This window comes from Mercurialis annua, linkage group LG6 (assembly GCF_937616625.2).
Source record: "Mercurialis annua linkage group LG6, ddMerAnnu1.2, whole genome shotgun sequence".
NCBI lineage: Eukaryota > Viridiplantae > Streptophyta > Magnoliopsida > Malpighiales > Euphorbiaceae > Mercurialis > Mercurialis annua.
The window spans coordinates 7491735-7517271 of record NC_065575.1 but is presented as its reverse complement, the minus strand read 5'-3'; the positions used below and the strand labels follow the sequence as shown (position 1 = coordinate 7517271).

The 25537-nt window shown below is 32.2% G+C and overlaps 3 protein-coding genes and 1 non-coding gene across 4 annotated transcripts; all 4 read right to left on the bottom strand.

The window, feature by feature from the left end:
* Nucleotides 1-74: 74 nt before the first annotated feature.
* On the bottom strand, nucleotides 75-4292 carry LOC126687260 (outer envelope pore protein 37, chloroplastic). Its single transcript, XM_050381753.2, has 6 exons — nucleotides 3751-4292; nucleotides 1761-1850; nucleotides 1291-1461; nucleotides 896-990; nucleotides 433-553; nucleotides 75-336 (listed from the first exon to the last, which is right to left on the bottom strand). Exons 1-6 carry the CDS (start codon nucleotides 4180-4182, stop codon nucleotides 202-204), a joined length of 1044 nt encoding a protein of 347 aa, XP_050237710.1. The 5' UTR covers nucleotides 4183-4292; the 3' UTR covers nucleotides 75-201.
* A 1974-nt stretch (nucleotides 4293-6266) lies between these two features.
* TRNAI-AAU (transfer RNA isoleucine (anticodon AAU)) lies at nucleotides 6267-6340 on the bottom strand. The gene has a single exon. It is a non-coding gene; the product is annotated as a tRNA-Ile (tRNA).
* Nucleotides 6341-7511: 1171 nt separating this feature from the next.
* Nucleotides 7512-15425, bottom strand: LOC126687259 (la-related protein 6B). The gene is made up of 10 exons (XM_050381752.2): nucleotides 14678-15425; nucleotides 11654-11735; nucleotides 10787-10881; nucleotides 10611-10682; nucleotides 9735-9814; nucleotides 9548-9647; nucleotides 8863-8910; nucleotides 8695-8763; nucleotides 8414-8563; nucleotides 7512-8053 (listed from the first exon to the last, which is right to left on the bottom strand). Exons 1-10 carry the CDS (start codon nucleotides 15302-15304, stop codon nucleotides 7799-7801), a joined length of 1578 nt encoding a protein of 525 aa, XP_050237709.1. The 5' UTR covers nucleotides 15305-15425; the 3' UTR covers nucleotides 7512-7798.
* Nucleotides 15426-18252: 2827 nt separating this feature from the next.
* LOC126653804 (inositol 1,3,4-trisphosphate 5/6-kinase 4) lies at nucleotides 18253-25446 on the bottom strand. The gene is made up of 12 exons (XM_050347741.2): nucleotides 25182-25446; nucleotides 25069-25104; nucleotides 24811-24985; nucleotides 24609-24709; nucleotides 24113-24181; nucleotides 23460-23662; nucleotides 23015-23168; nucleotides 21759-21872; nucleotides 20848-20910; nucleotides 19680-19825; nucleotides 19447-19579; nucleotides 18253-18654 (listed from the first exon to the last, which is right to left on the bottom strand). Exons 1-12 carry the CDS (start codon nucleotides 25341-25343, stop codon nucleotides 18514-18516), a joined length of 1497 nt encoding a protein of 498 aa, XP_050203698.1. The 5' UTR covers nucleotides 25344-25446; the 3' UTR covers nucleotides 18253-18513.
* Nucleotides 25447-25537: the final 91 nt, after the last annotated feature.

The window sequence follows — 25537 nt, the reverse complement described above, 5'->3', positions numbered from 1 at the left end:
TCTTCCAATTTGTATTTAGTTAAATTAATATTTAATATAGTAGAGAGATTTGGATTAATTATTGAGGATTGATATTATATTTTTCCAAAGTGATTTGATTATGTATTGATGATTTTAAACAAAAATGAAACTTGATGTCATTGTCTGTTTCATCAGTCTGCATCATTACATGATATGAACATTGGAGAAACAAAGAGCAGGTCACAGTATATCCCATCTCTTTTTAACACGGAACATCAACGCTGAGGATTTGATGTCATCTTGCGGCACTTGAAGCATAAATTGGATTTTCATCTTCATCGGAGCAGTCTTTGCTTTTCCAGCTTCATCCCCAACCTGAACCACATTATTATGCATTTTCATGTCAAAACCTCATGCTTAGTTGCACAAAAGGTTGGAATTTCATCAAATTTTTAGATCAGGAACGCTTACCCAGAGTGATGCCCAACCCATTCGCACCTCGGAATCATAACCAGCTTTAAATTTGTAATCTTTGCCATACGTCTGCTTGTATACTGCACTCCAATTGTTGGAATCAAAATTGTACCAGTAGCTGCAAGAAGAAATTTCAAGCCGAACAATGAGAAAATATTGGAGGGTGAAATAATGAAACGTTAAATGTTTTTTGAGATTATTAAAGAAGCAAGTTGAAAATTTCTAGCATATTGTTATTTCTCTAGTTTCAATTTTTTTAACTTTTGCCTTCTATGAGGTTATAGTTCGTCTTTAAGGTCTCATGTTGAGAAAGACGCTATAAACAGTTGTCGAAAGTTTTGATGTTTAAAATACTCCTAGTCATATATAATACTTTATCCCAAGCTATCATAATATTACCAGCTGAGTTATAAGCTTAAAAGAGAAAGTTTAATACAGTTTACAGAGAGCATGTTCTAACCTCAACTTATTACTAGGGCTGAATTGGCGCTTGAATGCAAAAGACGCGGCATTTGAAGGCAGAGAAATACTAGGGATGAACGAAAGTGCTTCATCCTGCAAATAGTTCAGAAATCTCAGAAGCATATCTTTGCACAATTAAACATGGAAAAATATTCTACACTCAGCACACAGATGACCGGAAAATGGCTAAAAGAACTTATTTGATACAATTTAAAAAAGTTGAATCACTAAAAAAATTTAGATACCAAAATAACATATTTGAATAAGTTCAGAGACACTGTTTTCCTTTGAAAAAGAAGAGAATGGGAAAAACAAAAGACACAAGATTAAGATAAAGATGGAGAAACAAAAGAAAGAATATTAAGACGGTGTATCATGTTCAAGAGAAACCACCTTATACAAGTATCGGAGTTTCAAATCTTCATTAGTGAACTGAGCAGTGCAGAGCCCATTCAATATCTGCCCTCTCACAACTCCACTCACTGACAATGTTCTCTTCGCTTCCTCTTCTTCTCTCTCCTCAAGTGAAACTTCACCGAGCGGGAATTTTAAAGTAGCAATTGGCTGCAAAAATATAATAGTCATGAAGGGGAACAAAACCGAAGGACGGTTAGAGCAGAAACTGAACAAAAATTATCTTGCTTTATCTATACTTAAACACTAACACTTAGCGGCATTCAAAATCTATAAAAAAAAAACTAAAACGGAAATTTTTTCCTGTTTTTAAACCGGTATGCTATAGCTAGTGAACAAACAATTAAAGAAGGAATATTACCGGCCACATACCAAGCTGCAGGAAAAAATCAAATTCCCAACTCTAAATTTTAACAGCCAGATTCAATAATAGGCAAGAATGTAATTACCAAACCAATTGTTGGAACAGGAGACGACAATTCAAGTCCATAGCCCGGATGAGGAAGATTTGCGACCATTGCTACCTCTCCTTGTTGTGCCTAAAGCAAAGTTACAGCAAAAGTCACAATATGAATGGGGTTACACACTGTCAACAGACATATACATGCATTGAATAATAAACAATAATCAAATGCAAAACTACCAAATGAAGCACCAAAAGTTTAACGTCAAGAATATGAACACCATATACAAGAGAAACAAGTTCCATGTGACATGAAAAACTAAAAGAATGAACATTTCCACAAATTGAGTTATTCATCTTCTCAAGATAGTATCTGCAATGTGGATGTGTGCTCTGATATACAAAAGAAATTAGAGCTGCCAAAGTGAGCATTTAACAGTATATCTTATAATTTTAGGAGATTTCTCATAACAGAACATTCATTCAACATTCACTAAAGGGAAAGAAAATATAGATCTCAATCAGAAATCAGTGCCAAGTAAATAAAACGTGAGAGGTTTAACACATGACAACAATAGCTCTACATAACTTCACGGTCCTTTCATATAATAGTGATTGCAAATATTATATTCTAGACCTAATAACACCTATGATGGCATTAAACCCAAGGCCATATTTGGTTCATGGAATAGGTGCGGAATGGAATAGCTATTCCGTATAGAATGACAATTCTTTGCTTTGGTTCATGGAATAGGTATTCCAAAGAATTGCTATTCCATGATTTTGTGGAATAAGGACTCCTCTCAAAAACTAAAGAATGGCTATTCCATTCCTTATGGAATAGCTATTCTATTCCATAATATTCCATTCCATGAACCAAACATGGCCCAAGTTCAAAAACTAAGAAAGTTCTCATACATGATTACATAACATGGTTTTACTATTCACCAATATAAAAGAAACCAAAATGCTAGAAAGATACGATTTGACTAGCATGAGCATTAGACATAAGCTGTACAAAACCAATCCATTTCCCCTTTTCAGTTAAACAACTTGGAGCTTTTCATTAGGATGTTTACTTGTTAGCTACAATTAGCACAAAAAGTGATTCTATCCGAGGAGAAAATCAAACCAGAAATAAATATCTTGATTTTATTTTGAATTTTAGTTCTATTTAAAGCCACTAAAAAGAACAATCAGGAACCCGTCCACCAAATATCAAATGCATTAAATCATAATAGTTGCAAGTTAGTTTAATGATACTGTTTTTCCTTACTCACTCAGACTCGAGAACCGCTGCATGAAAGAATAAAATCCTTTTCATTGAAGAACTTCCAACTGATTCAGACGAATAGAAACACTTCATATGCAGCATACTTATCCAACAACTTAAAAATTCCCAAAACTAATTCTTAAAAATTATTGTATTGACGTGTCCATATTATATCGTATCCAGTGTTTGTGTCTTTTTTCCGCATTCATATGCATAAACCATAAATCTTGGAACTCCACCACATCACTAATATACAAATAACACTCCTTGATTTTAGTTCCAAGTCCTAACACAGCAGTAGAACATTATTTCTTTTACTATTTGTTCTACTCACTAATATCGCAGCATATACATCGGACTTCACTTAAATTAATGCAATTATCACTCATTTAATACTTCCTTAAGCCACTTACTTAATACTGTAATTGGGGTTAGTCCCCATTTTAATCAGCTATGGTACACAAATACAAATAAAAACAGCTTCAGCTCATTAATGACAGCATTATACTTTCCCAATTTGCTTTCTTTTCGCTCTCATTCTAGCAACAATTTCTCTCTTAGCAACTAATATAAGATGATTACCATATATAAATGGACATAACGTAATCATTTTCAAACTAAAACAAAGATTAAAACTTTATTAACTTACTAAAAGAACTCCACTTATACCAATAGAACCCACATCTCAGAATCTTCATCACACACTAAAAAAACAAAAACCACCCTATGGTTGAAATCATTAAAAATAAATAAAAAATGTTACCTTTAGATCATGGGCACCCCTGAAATGCAAAGTGGGAGTAGCATCAAACTGAGCTTTGAAAAGGGCGTTTTGCTCCTCAAAATCATATTGTATAGACAGAAATTTAGAGCTGAAAGTAAGGTTAGGTTCAGTAATTTCTCCTTTATTATTGTTTTGAAATGATAATTTTAGTTTAGCCAAACTGTCGAACACCTTGCACGACACTTTCTGTAGGAAGAGGGAGCTGTCACTGTCGAACTCTGAGGTCACTCTAAGTGTGGGTTTCTTGAAAAATGGTGACGGCTTAGGTGGCGGTGGTTGTGACGGTGGCGGTGGAGGTGGCGGTGGTGGGTAAATGAGGGGTGAAGGTGGATCTGCAGGTGGGATAGGTGGGACCATGTGATTGGGTTGGTGGTGTGGAGGTGGGAGAGATAAAGAGAGTGAATCGGACATTATTTCCTTAAAAATGGATGATAAACAGAGGTTTGTTTGTTTGTATGAGAAGAGAGTGAGTTTGTGTTTGAAAGTGAGAGAGACAGATTAGATGGTTGGTGACGGAATTTTTGATGCAATTTCTATTTTCTACTATAACCTTTTTTTTAATTTATTCCTTCTAATTGAACCACATGTTAACGTTTTTTTGTTTTTGGTTAATGGAAATTTTGAAATTTTTGAATTTGAGAAGAAAAGTGAAATGCATATTTTTGAACTGCGAATTAAAGTAAGAACAAATTACTTTAAAATGATCTCTTTTGTTTGAAAATCAAATGATTTGGTGTCTCACTTTTAATTCTGTTAATAATTTAGTCATTCCGTCTATTTTTTATGCTAGTCAACGATGTTAAAGAATTTAGTGGTTAATTAATTTCAAACTTGAAAAATGAAATCACAGATAAAAACAAAACTTTGAGACTAAATTGGTCTTTTTTGACTTGGTTGACTAACACCAAAAATGGACGGAAAGATTAAATTAATGATAGAAAAAAATGATTGACAAAATTGTTTGATTTTCAAACAAAATGGAATAAAGTGTGCATTATGATATATGTGAGGAGTTTCAAAATAATTTGTTTAAAGTGTCATATGATTGGTTTGGTTTTAATCAAAAATGTCATATGATTGCCTCAAAATTTAAATTTAAATATATAATTTTTGCTAAGTTTAAATAGAATTATTATTTATTCATAAAAAATGGAATTATTATTTTAAAAACTCCGGCTTAAGTTTTTTTATTTATCAGTTTTATAAAATTAACTTTAAAACATGAGATGGTGAAAGAAAGCCTTTTTTTTAATTTTAAGAGTAGGAGTTGGTGATTTTCAGTCTCCGATCAAATATCATTGTCTTTTGTTTATTTCTATATTTTTGCTGTTTTTTTATATAAAAATATTGCTTTTATTATGAAGATGTATATGTAGTTTAATGTGGTTTGGTGTTTCTAATTATGATTTGATGTATGAATCTTTTAAAAGATAAAGTTATTTACTGTTTGTTTGAGTTTTTAATTTGAATTTATAATTGAAATGAAGCATGAAAAAATAGAAGTTTTTCAATATGAAAATAGTGTTATAGAAGTCTTAACTAGACCTGGCAATTCGTGTCTGCGGGTCATAAACAGGTCAAACCCGTTTAGACACGAACACGATTAGCCTAAATACGAACACGACACGATTATTAATCGGTTTGATATATAAAACTCAAACACGACACGGATATTACACGGGTTACACGACACGACACGTATAAACACGTTTATTTAAACGTGTTAATGGATCAACCCGTTTAAAGTGACACGTTTAAACCCATTTAATTCTTTAACTATTTTTTTAATTTATTTAATATAATACTAATAGAATTATTACTATATTTTGAGATAAATACTATTTTAAATATATATAATATAAATTTTTTAATTAAAATTAAGAATTTAATAACATTTAAATTATAAAAATAAATAATATTTAATTAAAAATAGTTAACCATGTTTGAACGGGTTTAAACGGGTTAGGCGTGTATAATCCATTTAGACCCAAAATTAATCGTGTCATAAACGGGTTGACCCGTTTATGACCCAAACCCATTTACATCAAATCCAAACCCGTTTAATTTCGTGTCGTGTCGTATCATCTAATCGTGTCGTGTCTAAAATTGCCAGATCTAATCTTAACACTTAATTTTTTTTTTATTTATTGTCGCTGTAAAAATTTTATTTTCTTTTTGTAAATTAATTGTTCGTTTTTTCAACTTTTTGAACCTTTTTTATATCAATCATTTTAAATTGTATCTTGGTGTTTTTCTTAATAAAATATATTTTTTGACAAAAAAGTTTACATACACAAATCCAAATTTTTAAAATTAAGATTGTTTATGGCTTTAACTTTCAAACAAAAAGATTGAGTTGTTTGAAAAATTATTTTAAAAATATTTAGGACTAATTTTAGAAAAGGGGTATGAGTTCCATACCAAAACAATACAGAAATAGAATGGATTCAACCTGCCAATACAAATCATGTCTGCAAAAAGTAAAACTAAAAGAATGGCCTATGCAGGTTTCGAACCTGCGACCTTCGCGTTATTAGCACGACGCTCTAACCAACTGAGCTAATAGGCCAATTCATCATGATATGGAATTAGTCAATTTTATAAATTAGCATATAAAGTTCAAATCATATAATTCTAAAACTATTATTTAGGAGTTACATATATATATAAATGATATATTTAGAGATGGAATTATGTGTAAAAATGTTCATATCAATGAAAAACGTGTTACACGCTCAATGACGATAGGATGCACATATAAGTCCACATAGAAGATAATTATAAAAATTGAATAATATAGAGATTTGTAATAATTAAGAGTGTTCTAAAATAAAGGACTTGAGTGGAAATTTACCCCCTCAACTTGTAAGCAATGAGCAATTAACACATAAATTAACTTTGTGGACAAATTAATCACGAACTTGGTAATTATAGAAAATTAACTCCATTTGGACAAATTAGTTTACAAGTTGAAGGGGTAAATTGTCAATTTAGGGAACAATTAGCTTACAAGTTGAGGGGACAAATTGACAAGATGGGATTAATTGCCCATAATTAACAAGTTCGTGATTAATTTGCCCACAAAGTTAATTTATGTGTAAATTGCCCATTGTTTATAAGTTGAGGGGGCAAATTGCTACTTATGTCTAAAATAAAGTGAATTAATAAAAAAGTTAAATTATACATTGGATCTATAATATTGGTACAAATTTACTAAAATAAGTAATATTTTTTTATATTATATTCATAATTATTTTTTTGACAGAAATATTATATTCATAATTCATAAATCATGAGCTTCTTTTGTTACACGACAGACCAAAAACAAGATATAAAAACACATCTTGATTAAGCAATTTCTTGGAGATCATGAACCAGAAAATCAAGCTTCTACAAGGGCTTCATATCCTGGCTATTACAAGAACAATGGTTAATATCAAGAGGTTCAATTTTAGAGGTATTGATTTCCATGTTTTTTATATTTTCTCATCAAAATTGACATCAGTCTGTTTAGTATTTGGAGTACTAGGATGATTAAGTACCACATAAACAACAGAATATTAGGGTCCAAAGAGGTTAGGGCTCGAGTAACTTTTGATTTAAATCAATCATGTGGATTTTTTTTATCATTTCTACTAGCTCAAAATCTGCTGCTTTGAAAGGAAAAAAAAGTCAAGCTTGTGATGAAATTATAAAATCATCATTTTTAGAGTCGATAAATGATTAACAATTTGTGTATGTAATGTTAAAAAGTCTAGGCAGCAATATATGTATATAAGTATTTTTCATTTTTTTTCTCGTACTTTTCCCTCTCAAGGGTTTTCATATTCTTCTTGTTTCTACATCATACAGCTAAAGACAGTAATATAATATAAGAAAAGAGTTTTGTCCTTCAACTCCTTACACAAATACAAGACATTAAATATTCTACCCAACCCTTTGTTACTACTTCAGATTGACAGCCCTTTGTAAAACCCTGCCATCCAAACCATTTCGTAGAAGAATTACTTACCCAGAGTAACACATGTCATGCAGTATTAACAGCAACTGGCTTCCCGCGACCCATAGCAAATCCTCTAGTGCCATCTGGCATACGAGGTCCAGGAGGTTGTTGCTTCGGTATAGATGGCTGTTCATTATATATTGGATTATTTGAAGGGGGGGTTCCTATGTGATTCCCACGGTTGTTATGGTGGTGCTGGCCCCTCCCACGTCCCTTTCCTCGTCCTCGATTCCGCCCCTTTTTCTGTGGACTTTCCTTGTCATTAGCCAGATCCTCTCCCTGCCCAATCAAATGATGACAATCCAGACAAGAAAATCGTTTAGTGCAACAAAGATCAGCCGATGTACTGTTTTTAACAATGCACATGACAGAAAAGGAGCCATGCTTCTTAACTTTATACCTTCTCGTAAAATAGAAACAGTTAATTTTTTTATTAAAGAGAATGCGTAGAATGAAATATTAGCAACATTTGTTGTGAAGTTTCTTTTCAGTTTTTTAACTTGCGCAGAGTAAAGTGGAAGAAAATCCAGATGCAAATTTAGAGAATTTTAATCTTTATGAGTAAGCTTCAATCACACAAATCAGCTTATAACTGCATCTAAAAGGTGAAGCATTCAATTGGAAACAGCCAGCGCTTACAGTAAGCTCATGTGCATGAACATCATTCAGTTGCGGAGGATCTTCATTATGTTTTTCATTTGGTGTTTGCTCAGATGTCGAAACATCTTCTTCCCCAGACTTTCCTTGGCCATCATGCCCTTTATTTCCTCGTGCTTGAGTAGGTTTTGACTAAACGTGACAGAAGTAAACCAATAACTCCAAAAATTAGATAACTTTGCAACCCGCCAAAATGACCAAGAGCATGGACACATGTATATACGCAAGCAATGAAGAAGAATTAATTTGATTTACGCACATACCACACGTTTTAACATTAATCGAACCCTAAGACCACTCCTCCAATTCTCCTCATCATTTAGCTCTGCTACCTGCAGAGTAGAATATACATTTAATCAATCAACTTCTCTAGAAGGGAATGGGATTTGAAAGATGAGCTTCCTCTAATAGAAGAAAAAAGTAACACTTACTGCTTTCTCAGCTATCTCAACCGACTCGTATTCCACAAATGCATGCAACTACACGCATAAAACAGAGAATATTAGATGTGCACCACAATACTGAAATGAGTATAAAAATCAGTGTCAGATAAAAAACATTTGAGCTTCTGAAAAAGTAGAAGACTATGACGTATGACCTCATAAATGAATTGACAAATTATTAAAAGCATTAAATATTTTTCCTAGCAAAACAATAATAGAAGTTATCTGAACTTCATCGAGGACAGAAGGAGAATATACCATGGAGGACCAAAGATCCTCCTGAATACATCAGCACATAGCTATCCAAAGGGGAAAAAAAAGAACAGGATAGCAAGCTAAACAAGTACACTCTCAAAGCAGATTGAATATCAATCAAGAAACCCCTGATGCATTGATCTCATGTATAGTCCAGAAGGACCACCTTGTCTCACAATAAACCAAAGCAAATCTGATAATAGGATAAACAAAAGTTACATTCCAAGCATAAGAAACACTGTTTAATTATAGCAGCTGAAAATTGTACACGACCATGCTTGACAAGATTTAAATGCTAGCTTCATTCTTCCTATTCATATTTTCTGATTTGCAACTCAAGTTAACTATTGGCTATCCATTTTGCCAAATAGTCATTTCCCGTTTTCCCTAATGTGCATGAGCTTCCAATGGAATGTACCTTGTTACTGAAATGCATTCCCTCGCCTTTAGCTGATCTGGATGCTGAAGAGGCTCCGCTGCCAGAAGTTTGAGGGGGGCATGTGCGGATTGTCTTCACACTGAATAAGTAATCAGTATTAGATATCTACATTTAAATAAAAGAGAAACTTAACTATATAAAATCTTATATAGAATCGTCTCAGTACCTCCCAACGGCAGAAAAAATCTTCATGAGGTTTTGGTGACAATGATCTTCAGGTAAATTTTCAGCAAACACTATGCGAGACTAAGATACAGATAAAACAAGATCTTGTTATAACTCCAAAATGAGGATTAAGGATGCAAGAAACAGATAATGTTCTCTCTAAATTTCAGTTGCACACTTCAAGAGATAAAAGAAGGGAAATGGATTGCTAAGAAGAGAAGGGGCATATAAACATAAGGAAGAAGGGGAGTGGACTGCTAAGAAGAGAAGAGTTATAAAGATTGAAGGGACATAGGAATGTATCTAAGTACACGTGTCCTATTTTGGATCCATATCCCTGTATTTTCAATTTAGAAAGTTAACGTCCGATGATATATACCTGTGTGTGTGTATGTGTATACATATATATGTAGGGTTAATCACTCAAAAGTACCCCATCTTTTTGATTTTTTTTCGTTTATGGCCGCATCTTTCAAAATCTTCAATAATTGTGCAAACTGGAGCGGGAAAAGGTTCAAATAAACCTCTCATATTACTTCATTTTTAAAATTTATTATGATAGAAATACAAATTGAAATAATATGAAATAATATAAACAACATATTTGAACTTTTTTCCACTTCTATTTGAACAATTGGCTACAATTGAAAGTAAAAATTGAAAAATGAGCCAAAACTGAAGATTTTGAAAGATGCGGCCATAAACGGAAAAAATCAAAAAGATAGGGTATTTTTCAGTGATTCAGCCATATACATGTGTCTGTATGTATATATATATGTGCGTGTGTTTGTGTACATATATATATTGGACACTACACCTGAGACTATGTAACATAGAAAACAAAAAATGGGTAAAATGAATTGACAAAAAAACTTACTTGCAACTCTTCAACATCCGACTCTGTAAAGGGATGTTGCCGTCTCACCCTCTTTCCATCTTCACTAACTACCTGAGTTGACAAAAGTGCGAAGGTTAATAAGAACACCTGGAATTATAATAGCAGGTAACATTAAAGAAAATGTACTTGAAGCAGCAAACATTGTACAAGCTTACAAGCTTTGATGAGTTCCGCAGAATGGAAGCAAGATGAGAATTACTGTTTATGGCAGCTTTGACCTTCTTAAAGGAAGCAACAATGGATATTGGCACTAAAACCAAACAGAAAGAATTAGAATGGACTGAAAAGTAAAAGACAACAACTAATTTTCAAATGACAATTGGGCAGCCATCTATTTCTTGATGTAATAGACAAAATTTCTTTTAAAGAACCATATTTCTAAGTTCTTGTGGTATGAAAAGGAATAAAAAAAAAAGAGTATGTTAACATCTTTTTTACAAGAAACAAATTAGTTAACAAAATTCAAATTCTAAAGGCAAAGTACAGCTTCTATAACAATTGCATACACAGAGCATAGTTATATAAAAAAATGAAGAAAATACAAGAATCAGATGCATTTACAAAGAGACAATCCAATCAGAACATCGGGAAAGGAGATATCATATGATTCATTCATTTGGAGCTTAACAAATGACAGTAAGTTAAAGGAACAAATGAAACTTTAGTTCCTTGATGTGTGTGTGTGTGTGTGAATATAAATGTGTTCTACAGTATCTTGATCATAATCGTTGGTTCCTTCCACAATATGAACATTAAAAGGCACAATTAAAAGCTAAAGATTGAACAAACTATCATGGGAAGGCATTCATGCTTAAGAAAAGCAATACCTAGTTACCTACTAAGATTTTATGCGCATACACATCATATCACAACAGAACTAGAAAGCAAACAGAAAGTGTCTCTAAGCATAGACAGCCAAAACACTGTAGCTGTAGTAGAATTAAAAAATACTGGAAAGCAAAGATAGAAGAAAAAAGGTTGGAAAGCAAAGAAAAGTAAAGGACTAGAATGCAGACTGTTACCATATCCTTCAGGGTCCTTGTTAATAAACCTCATCAAGTGGTCAGTAGTTGCCAAATTTAAATCACTGAAATAATACTCCACCTGTAAACATTACAAATTTCATAAGGAAAGAGCAAAAAAATTGAAAAATATAATTTACAAGAGCACAAAGGGTAATGTTTTGAATACTGAAGTGAAACATTAGATGTGAAAACCACAAATGAAGACAAAACAGCAAGTACTCTGTTTTTACATTTAATAGCAAGTAAAATTTCCAGGTATTCATTAGCTAATAATCCATACATGCTTCAAATATTTAAGAATCTTACAGTAACAGATGGGGAGTTGTACTGTAAAACAAGGAATACAAAGTACTGTCTCGGCAGCTTACCCTTTTCCTTTCACCAACCAAGATCTATTTTATTTTTTCGGAACCAAAAATCTATTTCACAATGAGTCAATGACACAAACCTCTCTTAGAAAGGCATTACATACCATTATATAAAGTCTTAATCATCCAAAAATACCCCATCTTTTTTATTTTTTTGTTTATGGCCCAAAGTTTCAAAATTTTCAATTTTAGTCAATTTCTCATTTTTCAGTTGCAACTATAACAATTTGTTCAAATAGAAGCGGAAAAAATTTTAAATATGCCCTTCATATTATTATAATGGCCTAATCACTCAAAAAACCCTCACCTTTAATTTTTTTTCAATTCCACCCCGACGTTGAAAATTTGTCAATTTTACCCACTTTTAAATTTTCCGTTTTCAATTGTACCCCAATTTTTTAATTTTTGTTAATTTTTTAACTTAAATGATGAAATCATTCAATTAACTAAATTTAAACATGAAATTAAATTCTTTTTTATTCAAAAAAGTACAAATAAGTCCTTTATTTTTAAAAACTAACTAAAACCCATAATCATATCAACACTAACTTAAATTCTTAATTAATTTAACTAAATTTAAATAAATTTTAAAAACGTACAATTAATATATGCTAGACATGGAGAATGTTTAAAAAAAAATTCCAAACGAAAAAGACGTTAATTTAATTTTTCAGGGTACAATTGAAACACAAAAATGCAAAATAGGGTAAAATTGACAAATTTTCAACGTCAGGGTATGATTGAAAAGGGGCTAAAAGGTCGGGGGTTTTTAAGACATTAGACCTATTATAATTTATCCTTTTACCATCAAAAATTCCAAACATAAAGTGTATATTGAATCTTTTTCCACTCAAATTTGAACAAATGGCTATAATTGAAATTGAAAAATGGGCTACAATTGAAGATTGTAAAATTTGGGCCATAAACGAAAAAAATTGAAAAGGTGGGATATTTTTTATGGTTGAGCCTTTCATAAATCATTAAAACACATGGCAACCTTAATTTTCAAAAAAGATAGCTGACTATTCTAAGCAATTTTAGAGAGGTTGTTGCACATAATAAATACTACAGCAGTACCTATACTTCTTAATTGACCCTCAAGTGAATGCATTGAAGAACTAAATCCGTTCTCAACCCTTTCATTCAAAATAATGATAATACAGTATTCTTTTTGTTTCATTTACAAACTGGAAGCGGTCAGGAACAAAGAAAGCATGTTCAAATTATGCTCATACAGAGAGTTACTAAAACTACAGTCCACGTAAAAGAGCAATAACATGTACCATTTTGCATGGCTCAGATGTTTTTACCTTTTCTATAGAGGAGTTAAGCGAACAGGCAATGTAATTTTTAAAGATTATTCTTCATGCTAAAGCAAATAAACAAACACTTGCGATTAATCCAGTTCTAGGAGCTACATTTCAATTTTTTTACTTTTGACAATGAAGCTATAAATTAAACGATGTAACTTGGTGATTATTTTCTTGGTAAGACATCGACCGAGTCTAAGACTCCTTCATTGCCATTTAGAAAATAAAAAACACTTAAAAAATAAGCTTAAGACCCAAATAGTTACCAGGCAAAAACTGACTGCAAACCTTCTTAAGATTATTAATCAAGAAGAAAAGGATTCTATCTTAGCAATGCATACAAAGCATGACAGTTTTTTAAATAAGGGCAGTTTTTCTACTCCATTTTCCTAGCATCAGCTACAGCCTAATTTGTTTTTTTATCAAAATGTGATAAGCATATGCAATTTCAATGCCCTTAATAGAACATGGGACAGAATTTACTCAAATGTTTCTTTTGACTATACAATGTATAAATTAAATTGAATAATAAATAGTATAGATGAATTAATTAATTACATGCTACAAACCCGTTATCTTTCCGAACAAATTTTGGTTAGTAATCTATACTATTTCCTTGAAACTTCACAAGTTTCTTCCCATAATTTTGGATACCTGAGTCCCGAGCCTATGAGCAGACAGTAGATCTATGTGCGATAAAAGCCAGATGACAAACTAATGGGTATCTAAAAGTTTCAAGTTTCCCATTTTACAGCTTTGAAGATACTCAAACTCAGGCAGCAGTTGTTTCTACGGTGAGCATGGTGGCCAAAAGACCAATCACACAAAAACGACGAAAATATTGTGCTACATTTTGTGTCAATCAACAAGTATCCAGAAAAATATCTCCTAATGAAAGGACCACAAATTTAGCAAAAGAAACAGCACCACCACCAACAAAAAAAGATATACTTACAAATCAAAATTTCCATGTAGCTCCCCAATACTTATCATGAAAAAGAAATCTTTCATATGTACAGGATCCTAAAAGCAAATACAAACCACCCATTCACCCAAGCACCAGATGCAAGCTAAAAGATTTAAGATAAGTATCATATTTTGTCATCTTAGTTAACCTATTATATGCATATATTCGCCTGGTCTGCAGAGCCCAAGGGCATGCCCAAGTAGCTTACGTGTTTCCACTTCCCAATAAATACGTCCAGAACATGATAAAGCTAACTTGTACATCAGCCAGTTCAATATTTTCATTCATACTATTTTTACTAGATTTCCTCAAATTAACTTAAGAATGTTAACAAACTTATAGAACCTAAAACTAATAATTAAAAAAAATCACTGACCTGACTTAAAAGTTTCTGCATAGCATCATCAGACATCCCATTTCCGTTCTTATCAGTTTTATTCACATGATCAGCTGCCGCTACTTCCTTCTTGGCGGAAGGAGTAGCAGTGGACTCCACCTCTTCCTCTAGTTGCGCCTTCTTCACATAATGATGATTTTGATTTTGATTTTGATTATGATTCCCCTGATACTGAACTGCCACGTACTGACTATTATTACCATGATTATTATGATTCCTCACCGGAACATACTGCTGCTGATTATGATGCTGGTGGTGGTGGTGATTAGGGTTATGATGACGAGGATGGTGATTTTGGACCGGCATCACGCGAGGAACAGGAATATGGAACTGCGAAGGAGGCGGAGGAGGATAAACATGCATCACACCCGGGGGCGGTGGTGGAGGAATCACGGCAACTCGAGTAGCAGTGGTGGTCGTCGGCGGAGGTTGCGGCTGTTGAGGGGGGCGCGTGGGGACAAACGCGGGAGCCTTAGCGTTGAGTTTACTGAAGGATACATTACGAGAAAGCGACGGATCTGAAGAAGAAGACGACGAAGAAGATGAGGATTGATCTAGGGTTTGTGGTAGAGATTCAAGTTCATGTTCTAGAGGTGCCATAGTCATATAATTATGAATAAAATTGGATAGAGTTTGAGAGGGATTTAGGGTTTAGATTGAGGTGGGAGTGACAGGGAGGAGCCCTTGGCGAGGGCGAAGAGACAAATTGGAGAGGATTTCTCGGTTTCTGGAGATCAACATACTCTTCCATTTATACTTGTTTTTTTTACATTCAATTGTGGGCTCTACTTTGGACTGTGAAGTGGGTTACTGAACTGCCCAACCCGGCTCAGTTCTGAGTTTAGGAGTGTTCACCGTCCCTGTATTAAACGACATCAAAAGTTTAGTTTCGGATTTTTTTATTCATTAAATGGACCGACTTTTCAATTATTGTCATGCTTGTGTGTATTTTAATCAAGACAAGCTAAGCTAACAATTGAAAACCTGTTAAATAATACGTACTTAATGCGAACAACCTGTAAAATATACTTTTAATATCTGAATTTATATAGAGCGGATGCATGTAGAGGGTATTAACAGAAGTAACCCGACGAATAAAAGTAAATTGAAACTTTAATTTCGATTTAATTAACTTCAATTACGGTTGAAAATTTTGAAAAATTTAGAGTTTTGGATCATTTCACGGTCCACAATTTTCTCAATTTGTATATAATTTGATTACAAAAAAATTAATTTGATTAATTCGGTTCGATGACCAAGATGCATGGTCCTATTAGAGCATAAGTATCCACTTTATAGATAATTTTTAAAGAATGTTAATATTTATATAAGACTGAAAAATATAATTTTATTATCTTTATTAGATTATACTAATAAAATACATATTTTTTAAAGGTTTAATTATTTAAAAAAATCCCACCTTGTAACATTTATTCGTTTATACCCTGACCTAGGAAAAAGTTCATTTGTACCCTTTTTTTAATTTTTTATTTTCGTCTCTATCCTAAAGAGCTAATTTGACCTCTTTTTATTTGGAAAAATATTCAAAATGATCCTTTATATTTAACTTATATTCTAATTAAACATTAATATTATTAATCATTTATAATGTTTTCATCCTTTAATTAATTTAATTGTCAAAAATTTAAATTTTAGGGTAGAGATGAAAACGAAAAATCAAAAAAGGGTACAAATGAACTTTTTTCTACGTGAGGGTATAAACGAAAAAAATGTTATAAGGTGAGGTTTTTTTAAGTAATTAGACCTTTTTAAAATTGTATTCTGCCTAATTATTACTTCTTTTCTTTTGGTTTTGATGCATGCTAATGGGTTAAGATTCATATTTAGTTGTGAACTTGTGATGATCAAATTTTGTGTCGAATTTATTGGTCACAGAATCATTGATATTATAGATTTTGGATGGGAATTTTTATAATTAGTGTAGTGATTAGTGTTTTTTTAATGAAAACTTACTCAACTTCTTCTATAACTATTCTTTTTGTTGATGATTTTTATAATTTTTTTCCATTGGTTTGCTTAATGGTATTAGTCATGATATTGGACAAAAATATGGTGACTGATGAAAAATAAAAAAGAACTACTTTCTTTAAAGAATATATGTAATTTGGATTTTATTCTGCAAATAAAATTTAATACCATATGTCCCGATTAACTTATAAGGGACTTCATCAATTTTAATTATTTATTTATTTTCTTTTCCGACAAGTAAATGTGTATGAGGAATACACGGTATTCGATCAAGATCAAATTAATTTGACCGAATTATTTCAAATAAACTAAGCTAAAATTTTCAAATAAAATTTTGTTCGATTACAGCTCTTGAAAAGTTTGATTCAACCGAATTGACCAAAATTTATATATTAAGCAATTATAAAATAAATTATGAATTTTTGCATATTTTATAATATAAACATGGACTTTCTATTTTAAGAACACAAAATACTTTTTCTCTACAATCCGGAACACGTAATATATTTTCAATTAAAAATGGTTAAAAATGGTGATACGAATGCTAAAACATTGGTATAATAGCATATATTTCGACATCCTTATCAATATTTTGTTATCAAGTATTTGTTTAGAGTTCCAAATTGTTTAATATTTAATATTTTGTATTTTAAATTGTCAAAATTAAAAATTTATATTAAGATTATAAAACATGCTAAAGTTTATAGTTTATTTTGCAGCTAACATAATTCATATCACACGCGCACTTTTCTTCTTCGTCTCAATAGTTAAGTGCTCTTTCAAGGACCCAATTATAACAACAATAGAGGTGCAAGTAGTTTTGACAAATAAAGGTGCATGAATTAAGGGGCCGTTTGGTTCAAGGTTGGAAATAGAAATCGAAATGGAAATCGGAATGAGAAGGAATGGGAATTGTAATGATTGTTTTCATTTTTTGTTTGGTTCAAAATTAGTGTAGGAATGGGAATGGATAAAGTTTAATAAAAAAATTATTTATTATTTATTAAAAATACTTATTCTAAATATTTTTTTATATAAAAAACAAAATTATTTTAAAAAAGAATTTAAAAAAATTAAAAAAAAAAGAATATTTAAAAAAAAAAATCGAAAAAATTAAAAAAATTATTTTAAAAAATTATTTTAAAAAAAAATTAAAAACATATTTTCTAAAAAAATTAAAAAATCATTTTTAAAAAAAATATTTTTTTTTTATTATTTTAGTATATTTTTTAAAATAAATATTTAAAAATAGTTTTTTAATAATTATATATCTATTATTTATTATTAAAATATTTTGTAAAATTTTGATTCTCATTCCCAAAACTCCATTCCCATGGGGTAAGGAGGAATGGATGATTCCCATTGTGGGGGTAATCACATACCCATTCCTTACTACAATTTGACAAAACAAACACAAACAATAGGAATCATTCCAATATCCATTCCCATTCCTCCCTTTTTATGGCGAACCAAACGGCCCCTAAATGTGTTTTGCCAGATCATGCTTCTGCTTATACCCTAATTTTCATCAAGCTATACACATTCAAGTGTTTAACATTTCCTACTAACTAATGTACATTCTTGATTGCAATGTCTGTGTTCTTGTTCTAGTGTAGTGATATCAATGCCTACATGTGATAAGATGGAAGAACTCCTACCATTACACACTTCTGAATAATTAATTATTAAGATAGTACTAACAGAAATAGCGAATGTAGAATTTGTTTCAATAGTGTAACCAGGAAACTAAGGAAAATGGAACTCATAAAAGTTTAGTAGTTTCAATTCATGTCGAGATCAATGACCAATGATCAATAAAAATATACCTATTTCTTGTCTCGTCTTGATTCAAACTTGTTTTTGATTGCATCCCAAAAGGCGGGAATGGACACATCATCGGGTACTTCCTTGAATGATGGCAGATAATTTACATCCACAATCACATGGTCATGAGTGTGTTCCTCTACCTGAAATTGTAACACAAGTCATAGGAGGATGTAAAATATTTATGTAACAGATGGGATTCATCAAGGGTCGTACTTTATACTTCTCAATCATAAAAAGTTTGATGTCATGTAAAACTTATAGGTGAGGTTCCGACTATGGTTCTTGTATCTCAAACAGAATCTAATAATCCTTCATCATCATCATCATAGCACAAAAAACACAAAATGAGGTAGTTAATCAGCCAAATAGGTGTAAAAATGTCCATGCTAGTGGGCTGATAGCAGACCTATTTAACAGGTAGCACCAAACCAAATCTCAATGGCACTCCCTAAAACAATACTTTAAGTTTGAGTTTTATGCTTTATGAGTATAAATTGACCTTATGCTATGCGGCATGGATGTTGCAATGGTAAAATAGTACAATCACAGTTCTCCTCTTGCAGAGTGGTGGAGACACTTAATCGGGCAAGTGACACTAATATCAGCAGTTCATCTTTGTGATGTAATTTATTAAAAAAATAACTAAAAGAAGATTTCACCAGAAAAACAGAAATGTCTGAAATACTTATTTATGACATTTATATGGTGTGCTGTGTATGCAAAAATTTGACAACTTAATGCAGACTGATGATGCCCCAAGAAAGAAAATATCTCTTTAATTGTAGAAGGGCTTAAACAACAATTCTTTTGATAACATATTTGATAAACGTTCCAAGCTTAGCCTATTTAAACAACAATTCTTTTGATAACAGATTTATCTATATATATACACAGAATACCCTGGATATAAAGTCAAGAAAAGCACTACTTACAACAATATCAAAACCGAATACTGTAAGATCAAGTTTTCTTGCAAGCCACTTTGCAGCATCAGTGACTAGAGCAAAATCAAATTGATGAGTCGCTGAAAGAGAATTCTCAGTGCTAGTAGGAAGAGATTTTAAGCTGTAGTATTGCGAATAGTGTTAATGAGTCGGGACATGAACCTTTGATCGCAATTTAAACAAACAAAAAGAAAAACTGAAGAAAGGGAAACACATGCTACCTGTCAAATAGTAAAGGTCCAATCCCATTTGATTCAGAAGATTTTATCAAGATATCAATATTTGGCGTAGACTTTTTAACAGCATAGAAAACTTTCTCACCCAAGACATATATCTTGAACAAGGTCGATGAATGATCTACATATTCCTGCAATGTCAATAAATTCTAGCACTGAGTTCAAGGACAAACATGATAATCCACATGTCAGCATAACAATAAGGCAGGTACTTAAAGCAATCATATTTAGGGCATAAATCAATTATATTAAGTCATGTTATCTAGGTCAAAAAGAAAAATGTCAATGAGTATGAAGAATTTTGCTCGGAAAACAAGTTCTGGATGTTCCTGTACACAATCTTGTATCTTTGGCAAACCTAGAAAAGAAATTACGGTGGACTCCAAAACAAGATATCAGTCGTACAAAATCTTCATGCTGGCAATTACAGGCTTTAATCAATTGTGATTTGAGAGTTGTGAATTATTAGTCTTCAGGGTATCCATGCTTAGGGAAATATTAATAGAGTTCATTAAACATTAAGCAACCTCTCAATTCCAATAAACATTTAATTATCAACTTCAAAAACAATATAAAGCAGAAATACATGATATCCAAATGCAGCAGCCCATAATTCCAAAGCCAGTATTATCATGAACAAAATGTAAAGATTGGATAAAATACATTTTTCCATTTAAAAATCAGTCCAAATTAAGACAAATATATAAAAATCTATCGCATTAGTGAAAATAGAATAAGTTACAGCAGAACTACTGAAGATTACTTCTTCTGGGACAAAATGTAATGGTATCACCAAACTTCACATTAATACCAAATTACCACTACAATCAGAATATATCAGTTTTAATAAATTTATTAGTAATTTTAATTTTGTTGCAGTTGACCTACTTTAAGTGACATGTCTCCAGTAATTCAATGTGATTTCACATTAAAAGGTTTAGCTAGTGAGCAATGACCCTCCAAAGAGAAATTTAAACAAAAAAAGGTAAAGCCATTTAAGATTTCAGAGAGAGATACGTCTGAACAAAGATAATACAATAAAATAAAGTTAGATGACAAAATTATAACATAATAATATTTGTGATCACATTTAATTAGGACTGTACTGAAGTTTAATGAGTGTTGAGGCAATCAGCCATGTTTTGGTGCTTACCTGAACAATTGCTGGAAGAGGAACACTTAAATCCTTAAAATCTTCAACCCTAAAGACAATTGCCTGCAACATGCATATTAGTCACTTTAACACAGAGAAAAGCAATATCAGGATACTACTATCAGCTATTCTATGTAAAATTACAAACATCCACAAAGGACCCACTTTCAATTGCTAAGGTTCTTAACTGGAACACCAGATACACCATCTTTCATATACCCAAAAGTGGCAACACTCAAGGAGTAGTTGCTCTTTTTGTGAAAGACATTAAGCAGATTTGAGCATATATATCAGTGTTAGAAAAAATGTGCATATCCTCATAAAGAAACAATTGGCCATCAGGCTCATTAAAGTATATAACAAACAAAGGGACTGGAAAATTAGATAATCGACCACGAAAATTTCGCTTAGAGATAAAAGTATCAAAGAAGAGGTACTTCTGCTGGTCTCCTATTTTGTTTTATTTTAGCAACTAACACAACATGTCCTCTACATCATAAAAAAAAAACATATCCTATTTGACATGCATACTAACATTTGGACAATATCTTATGAAAGCATGCGAGATAGAAATTGCAAGTGTTTCAAACTTTTTAATTAAAGCTTCATGTCTAAGAAGTCTGGATTCTTCTTCTTTTATTCTATATGAAATTAAAACAAGTTAACTAGAAACCTTTGGGATTCAGTAATCAGGATTAATACTCCACCAAAAAAAAAAGTATTTCCTCATAAGCATAAATCGACAAATTACAGATCAGTAGGGTATCAGGAAGAAATTAGTTAAGAGCAGAATCATACGGAGACTAGAAGAGTAGTCTCAGAAGAAAAAGTATAGCATTTAAGTGAAAAAAAATCCTAAATCTTGTTTAGCTGCTGTATTGGTTCCCTCTTAATGCCAAAACATTCCTTACCATACTGTGGGCATCAGCTACCCCACATGCAATCTGAGGTTTGACTATACTTGGAAGAGACAGTTTAGCTTCTGACAACCTCCGAATCAAATCTGGCTCATTAAAATCATCAACCTGCACATTTAAATTCCAGGTGTAACTACAGTTGAGACAAAAATGGAAAAGATCTTCACAATATCATTATGATTTAACTTAATCTTCATTGTTAAAATGCACACCGAAGAGTGTTTCCCTAGTTTTTCCTATAGTCCTAGCTAAACTAATATGTTGGCAGTTGCCACAATAATCAAAACATAAAAGAATAGAGGAAACACCAAAACAAGTCTAGATAAATAATGTTGATAGTTACCATACTCTTAAGTACACCAACATTTAAAAGGTAAAAAAACAAAAGTATCCATGTTAACATGCTTTCTTTGATTAGAAGGTCATCTAGCTCATTTTGGTCTGTTACAGTTACTTTATTTATAATTAAAAGCTTATCTGAATATGATAAGCTTCTGATGATATTTGCTCGAGGTCTAGCAAACATATTTCAAGTGTATTGATAAGCCTGAGAGTGAACTAAACAAGAAAATCTATCTCTCATTGGAAATGGAAATACTTTAATAAGCCACAGTACAGTACAAAAGAAAAAGAAAGGGCAAAGAAGCTAAAGATGCAAATATAGTCTTGGTCATCTACCAATATTAACAAGCATCAATCTTATTTCATGCGACATCACTATAGTTCCTGATTCAAATTTTCTCAGTTAAATTTCATGTCTAGCTAGTATCTGCGTATTTCAAATTTTTAAACCACAACAAATCTAAAGTACGGAACTGTATAGCTCTTTTGTCGAAAATAATATTGACACGCCCATATTTGCAGAAAAGATTATAAACGATACCAACCTTGTAAAAGTTTTACTGTTTCAATCATTTAGGGAATCTCATCAAGCATTTAGATCAAAATGAGTTGCACACGATCACAGATTAGCAAAAGAGACCAGCTTAAAAATAGCATTGTCCCTTATAAAAATGATTCATGGTTACTATATCAAGTTAGTTAGTCAAAAGAGGTTGAATGCAATTAAACTCTCTTGAATTCTGGCAAATAGTCAGTCCAATGGATAAATTCACAGCAATTCCTAAAGGCCACGTGTCTTTTCACGAAAAGGGAAAAAGAGTCAAAACAAAAGCAAGTAGAGCTATTCAGACAGTAAGCCTTGAATGCTCAATCAGCTTAACAAATAAATACCATTTTGATCAAAAGACCTTTAGGAAATGGGGTCCTCTGATTGTAAGGTGACCTTCTGTATGGAGATCCTCCAGCCCAAGAAGAATTTGTTGAATTTTTAGCCGATCCAATACAGGGTATATTTTCTCAAGCGGGTCGATCACGAAACAGCTGGCGTGATGCTCCATGTATCTGTATGAGTATCAACAATCATAAAAAGGACCACCCTGGATAGTATGAACTTAATCTGAGAATTCATGCATAACACTAATGCACACTGATCCAGCAGACTGGCAAATGATACATCACAAATATAAAAAGGTGGAGTTATTGGTTGTGTTACTGTAATAATAAGGCAGATTGTAAAGCAGGTCTTATTGCAGTACGCAATAGCAGTAGAAGGAAAAATATGCCGAGACAAGAAGCAGTAGCATGCTGATATATACTCCGTAGATACTGTTTAAAGCTTTTATGAAAAATTACCTTTTTAATTCTTGCATGCCTGTGGTATACGTAATGCTCTTTGCGAATTCTGTAGAGCTGTTTAATTCAAGAGAGAGTATTTCATCTGTTGCTTTATGTAGAATTATGTCAACATATTGCAGTTGAGATGGTAGAGGCAGTTCAAATGTGAGAGGCATAAACATTAATCCATTTGGAGTAGGAGACAGGGGGAATGCACCCCTCTACAACAAGGACAAAAGAAAAGGCTTCAAGTTCTAGATAAAACAAAGACTACAGCCATGTTAAAATCGCACTAAGAACCATTCAATACACTGCATTAGCAATTGAATGCAATGAAGAACTGAGCATATTTATGATTCAAAAACTAGAGCGTGACTCAATCTTTTTTCTAATAGAAATAAATTACATAAAATTATTTTACAGTAACATCAGAATCTAGAATCACCATATTTACTACATTAGAAAGTTAAAGAACTTAATAGCATCTAAATTCTAGGTTTAAACCAAAAACCAGTAAGTTCTGAACAGCAAGGTAAAAGTCTAATCAGGCATTTCATAGCTTTCTTTCCCTTCACTTTTCTGCATCTAATATTAATATTTCTCAAGATCTAAGACCCTTTTCTTTCCCTTTGCTCTTCTATATCTAACATTACTACTTCTCACAATCTCACCTTTGCAAAATCTTCTTCTCGGGAAGGCTTCATGATATAACCAACTGTCACAACATCCTTGCCGATTGCCTGTTTGAAATTCGGAAAACCAAAAAGATACAGTAAAATAATTTCAATGAGGTAAAGCATTTTTTAAAAATTATGGTGACTGAATTTTAAAATAAAAATAAATAATGTAGCTGAATGCAATCATCTTGAATAAGGTAAAAGTTTCATTCCCATCTAGCTGGATAATTCGTTCAAAATAAAGGTGGAATAATTTTCCAATAGCAGTTTATTGTAAACTCTGCACAGTCCTACTCCTCCCCTACACATCTAAAATCCATGATTTCGTAATAAAACACAATTCTTTCTGATCTCTTTTCCAAAACAAGAAAACTTGTGCGCATACACCTTTAAATTCACGAAAATTCTGGTACATAACACAGACATTATCCTAATAAAAATTTACAGTAGCAGAATTGCTTAAACAAGAAATACCCACTTTATCACCAACCTTTTTATTTAAGCAACAAATAGTAGAATACAACTCTTCCACTCTACTAATACCCAGCGTCTTCAAATTATCATAAGGATCAGCAACAGCACCCTTAGCATCTGGATAAGTAACATTTCAGCACATAAAGTGAATAACAAAGCTAACATTATCAACAATTTAAAAAAAAAATGAGAGCCTAAATGAGGCGAAAATTCCTCACCAACAGCAATGATGATCCAATTCAATTTGTTAAAAAGATTAAATGTATCCTTGCTGCTCTTAGTAACGACGTATAAAACACTCCCTTCATTATGATCACTCCAAGTCCAAGTAGAGCCGTCCAAAATAAAGCAATCAATTGAGTATTGAGTTGCTGTGTTTTTAAGCAAGCTCACCTATTATCATAAAATTTAAGTTTCACTAACTAAAACGAACAAATTTCAAATTTAACAAACATTAAAAACAGGAACAGGTTAACCTTATCGTGAGACAGAGATGATGAATATGAAATCCCCTGCGGCAAATAATAAAGTTATTAGTTAGTTAGTTGCATGCATTGTTGGAAAAATGAAGTGAAGTGAAGTGAAGTACCAGGTGAGGGAGGTTGGAATGGCGGAGTTTACGGAGGAGGGACAGAGCCGGTGATCGGAGAGTGGCGGTTTCAGAATTGTTGTCTAATAAAACGGACTCGTCTAAAATGACTCCGCTTACTAATGCGGCTGCTGGTGGTGGTGGTGGTGGCGGTGCTTCCATTATAGATAATTTAGTTTCTTTGTTTGATCAGTGATTTTTCTTTTTCACTTTACTATATGAAGAAGAAGATGCGTTTTGTTTCTGTGTTTGTAAAGCAAAGTGAGGAGTCATAGATATGCGTGCCTCTGTTCTGTGCTTTTTTTATTTTATAGTGGAATTCATTCCATTTTACCATACAACTCATAGGAATAACT

Excerpts from the sequence above, each read along its gene's own strand:
- LOC126687260 (XM_050381753.2), bottom strand. The coding sequence starts at position 4,182 with ATGTCCGATTCACTCTCTTTATCTCTCCCACCTCCACACCACCAACCC. Across the intron at positions 991-1,290 it reads AACTCCGATACTTGTATAAG|GATGAAGCACTTTCGTTCAT; the intron begins GTGGTTTCTCTT and ends AACTATTTGCAG. Across the intron at positions 337-432 it reads TGGGTTGGGCATCACTCTGG|GTTGGGGATGAAGCTGGAAA; the intron begins GTAAGCGTTCCT and ends AATGTGGTTCAG.
- LOC126687259 (XM_050381752.2), bottom strand. The coding sequence starts at position 15,304 with ATGACTATGGCACCTCTAGAACATGAACTTGAATCTCTACCACAAACC. Across the intron at positions 8,911-9,547 it reads GAATGCATTTCAGTAACAAG|TTGCATGCATTTGTGGAATA; the intron begins GTACATTCCATT and ends TTATGCGTGTAG. Across the intron at positions 8,054-8,413 it reads TTCATGCACATGAGCTTACT|GGAGAGGATCTGGCTAATGA; the intron begins GTAAGCGCTGGC and ends TTGATTGGGCAG.
- LOC126653804 (XM_050347741.2), bottom strand. The coding sequence starts at position 25,343 with ATGGAAGCACCGCCACCACCACCACCACCAGCAGCCGCATTAGTAAGC. Across the intron at positions 25,105-25,181 it reads ATTCCAACCTCCCTCACCTG|GGGATTTCATATTCATCATC; the intron begins GTACTTCACTTC and ends TATTTGCCGCAG. Across the intron at positions 23,169-23,459 it reads GGCATGCAAGAATTAAAAAG|ATACATGGAGCATCACGCCA; the intron begins GTAATTTTTCAT and ends ATACTCATACAG.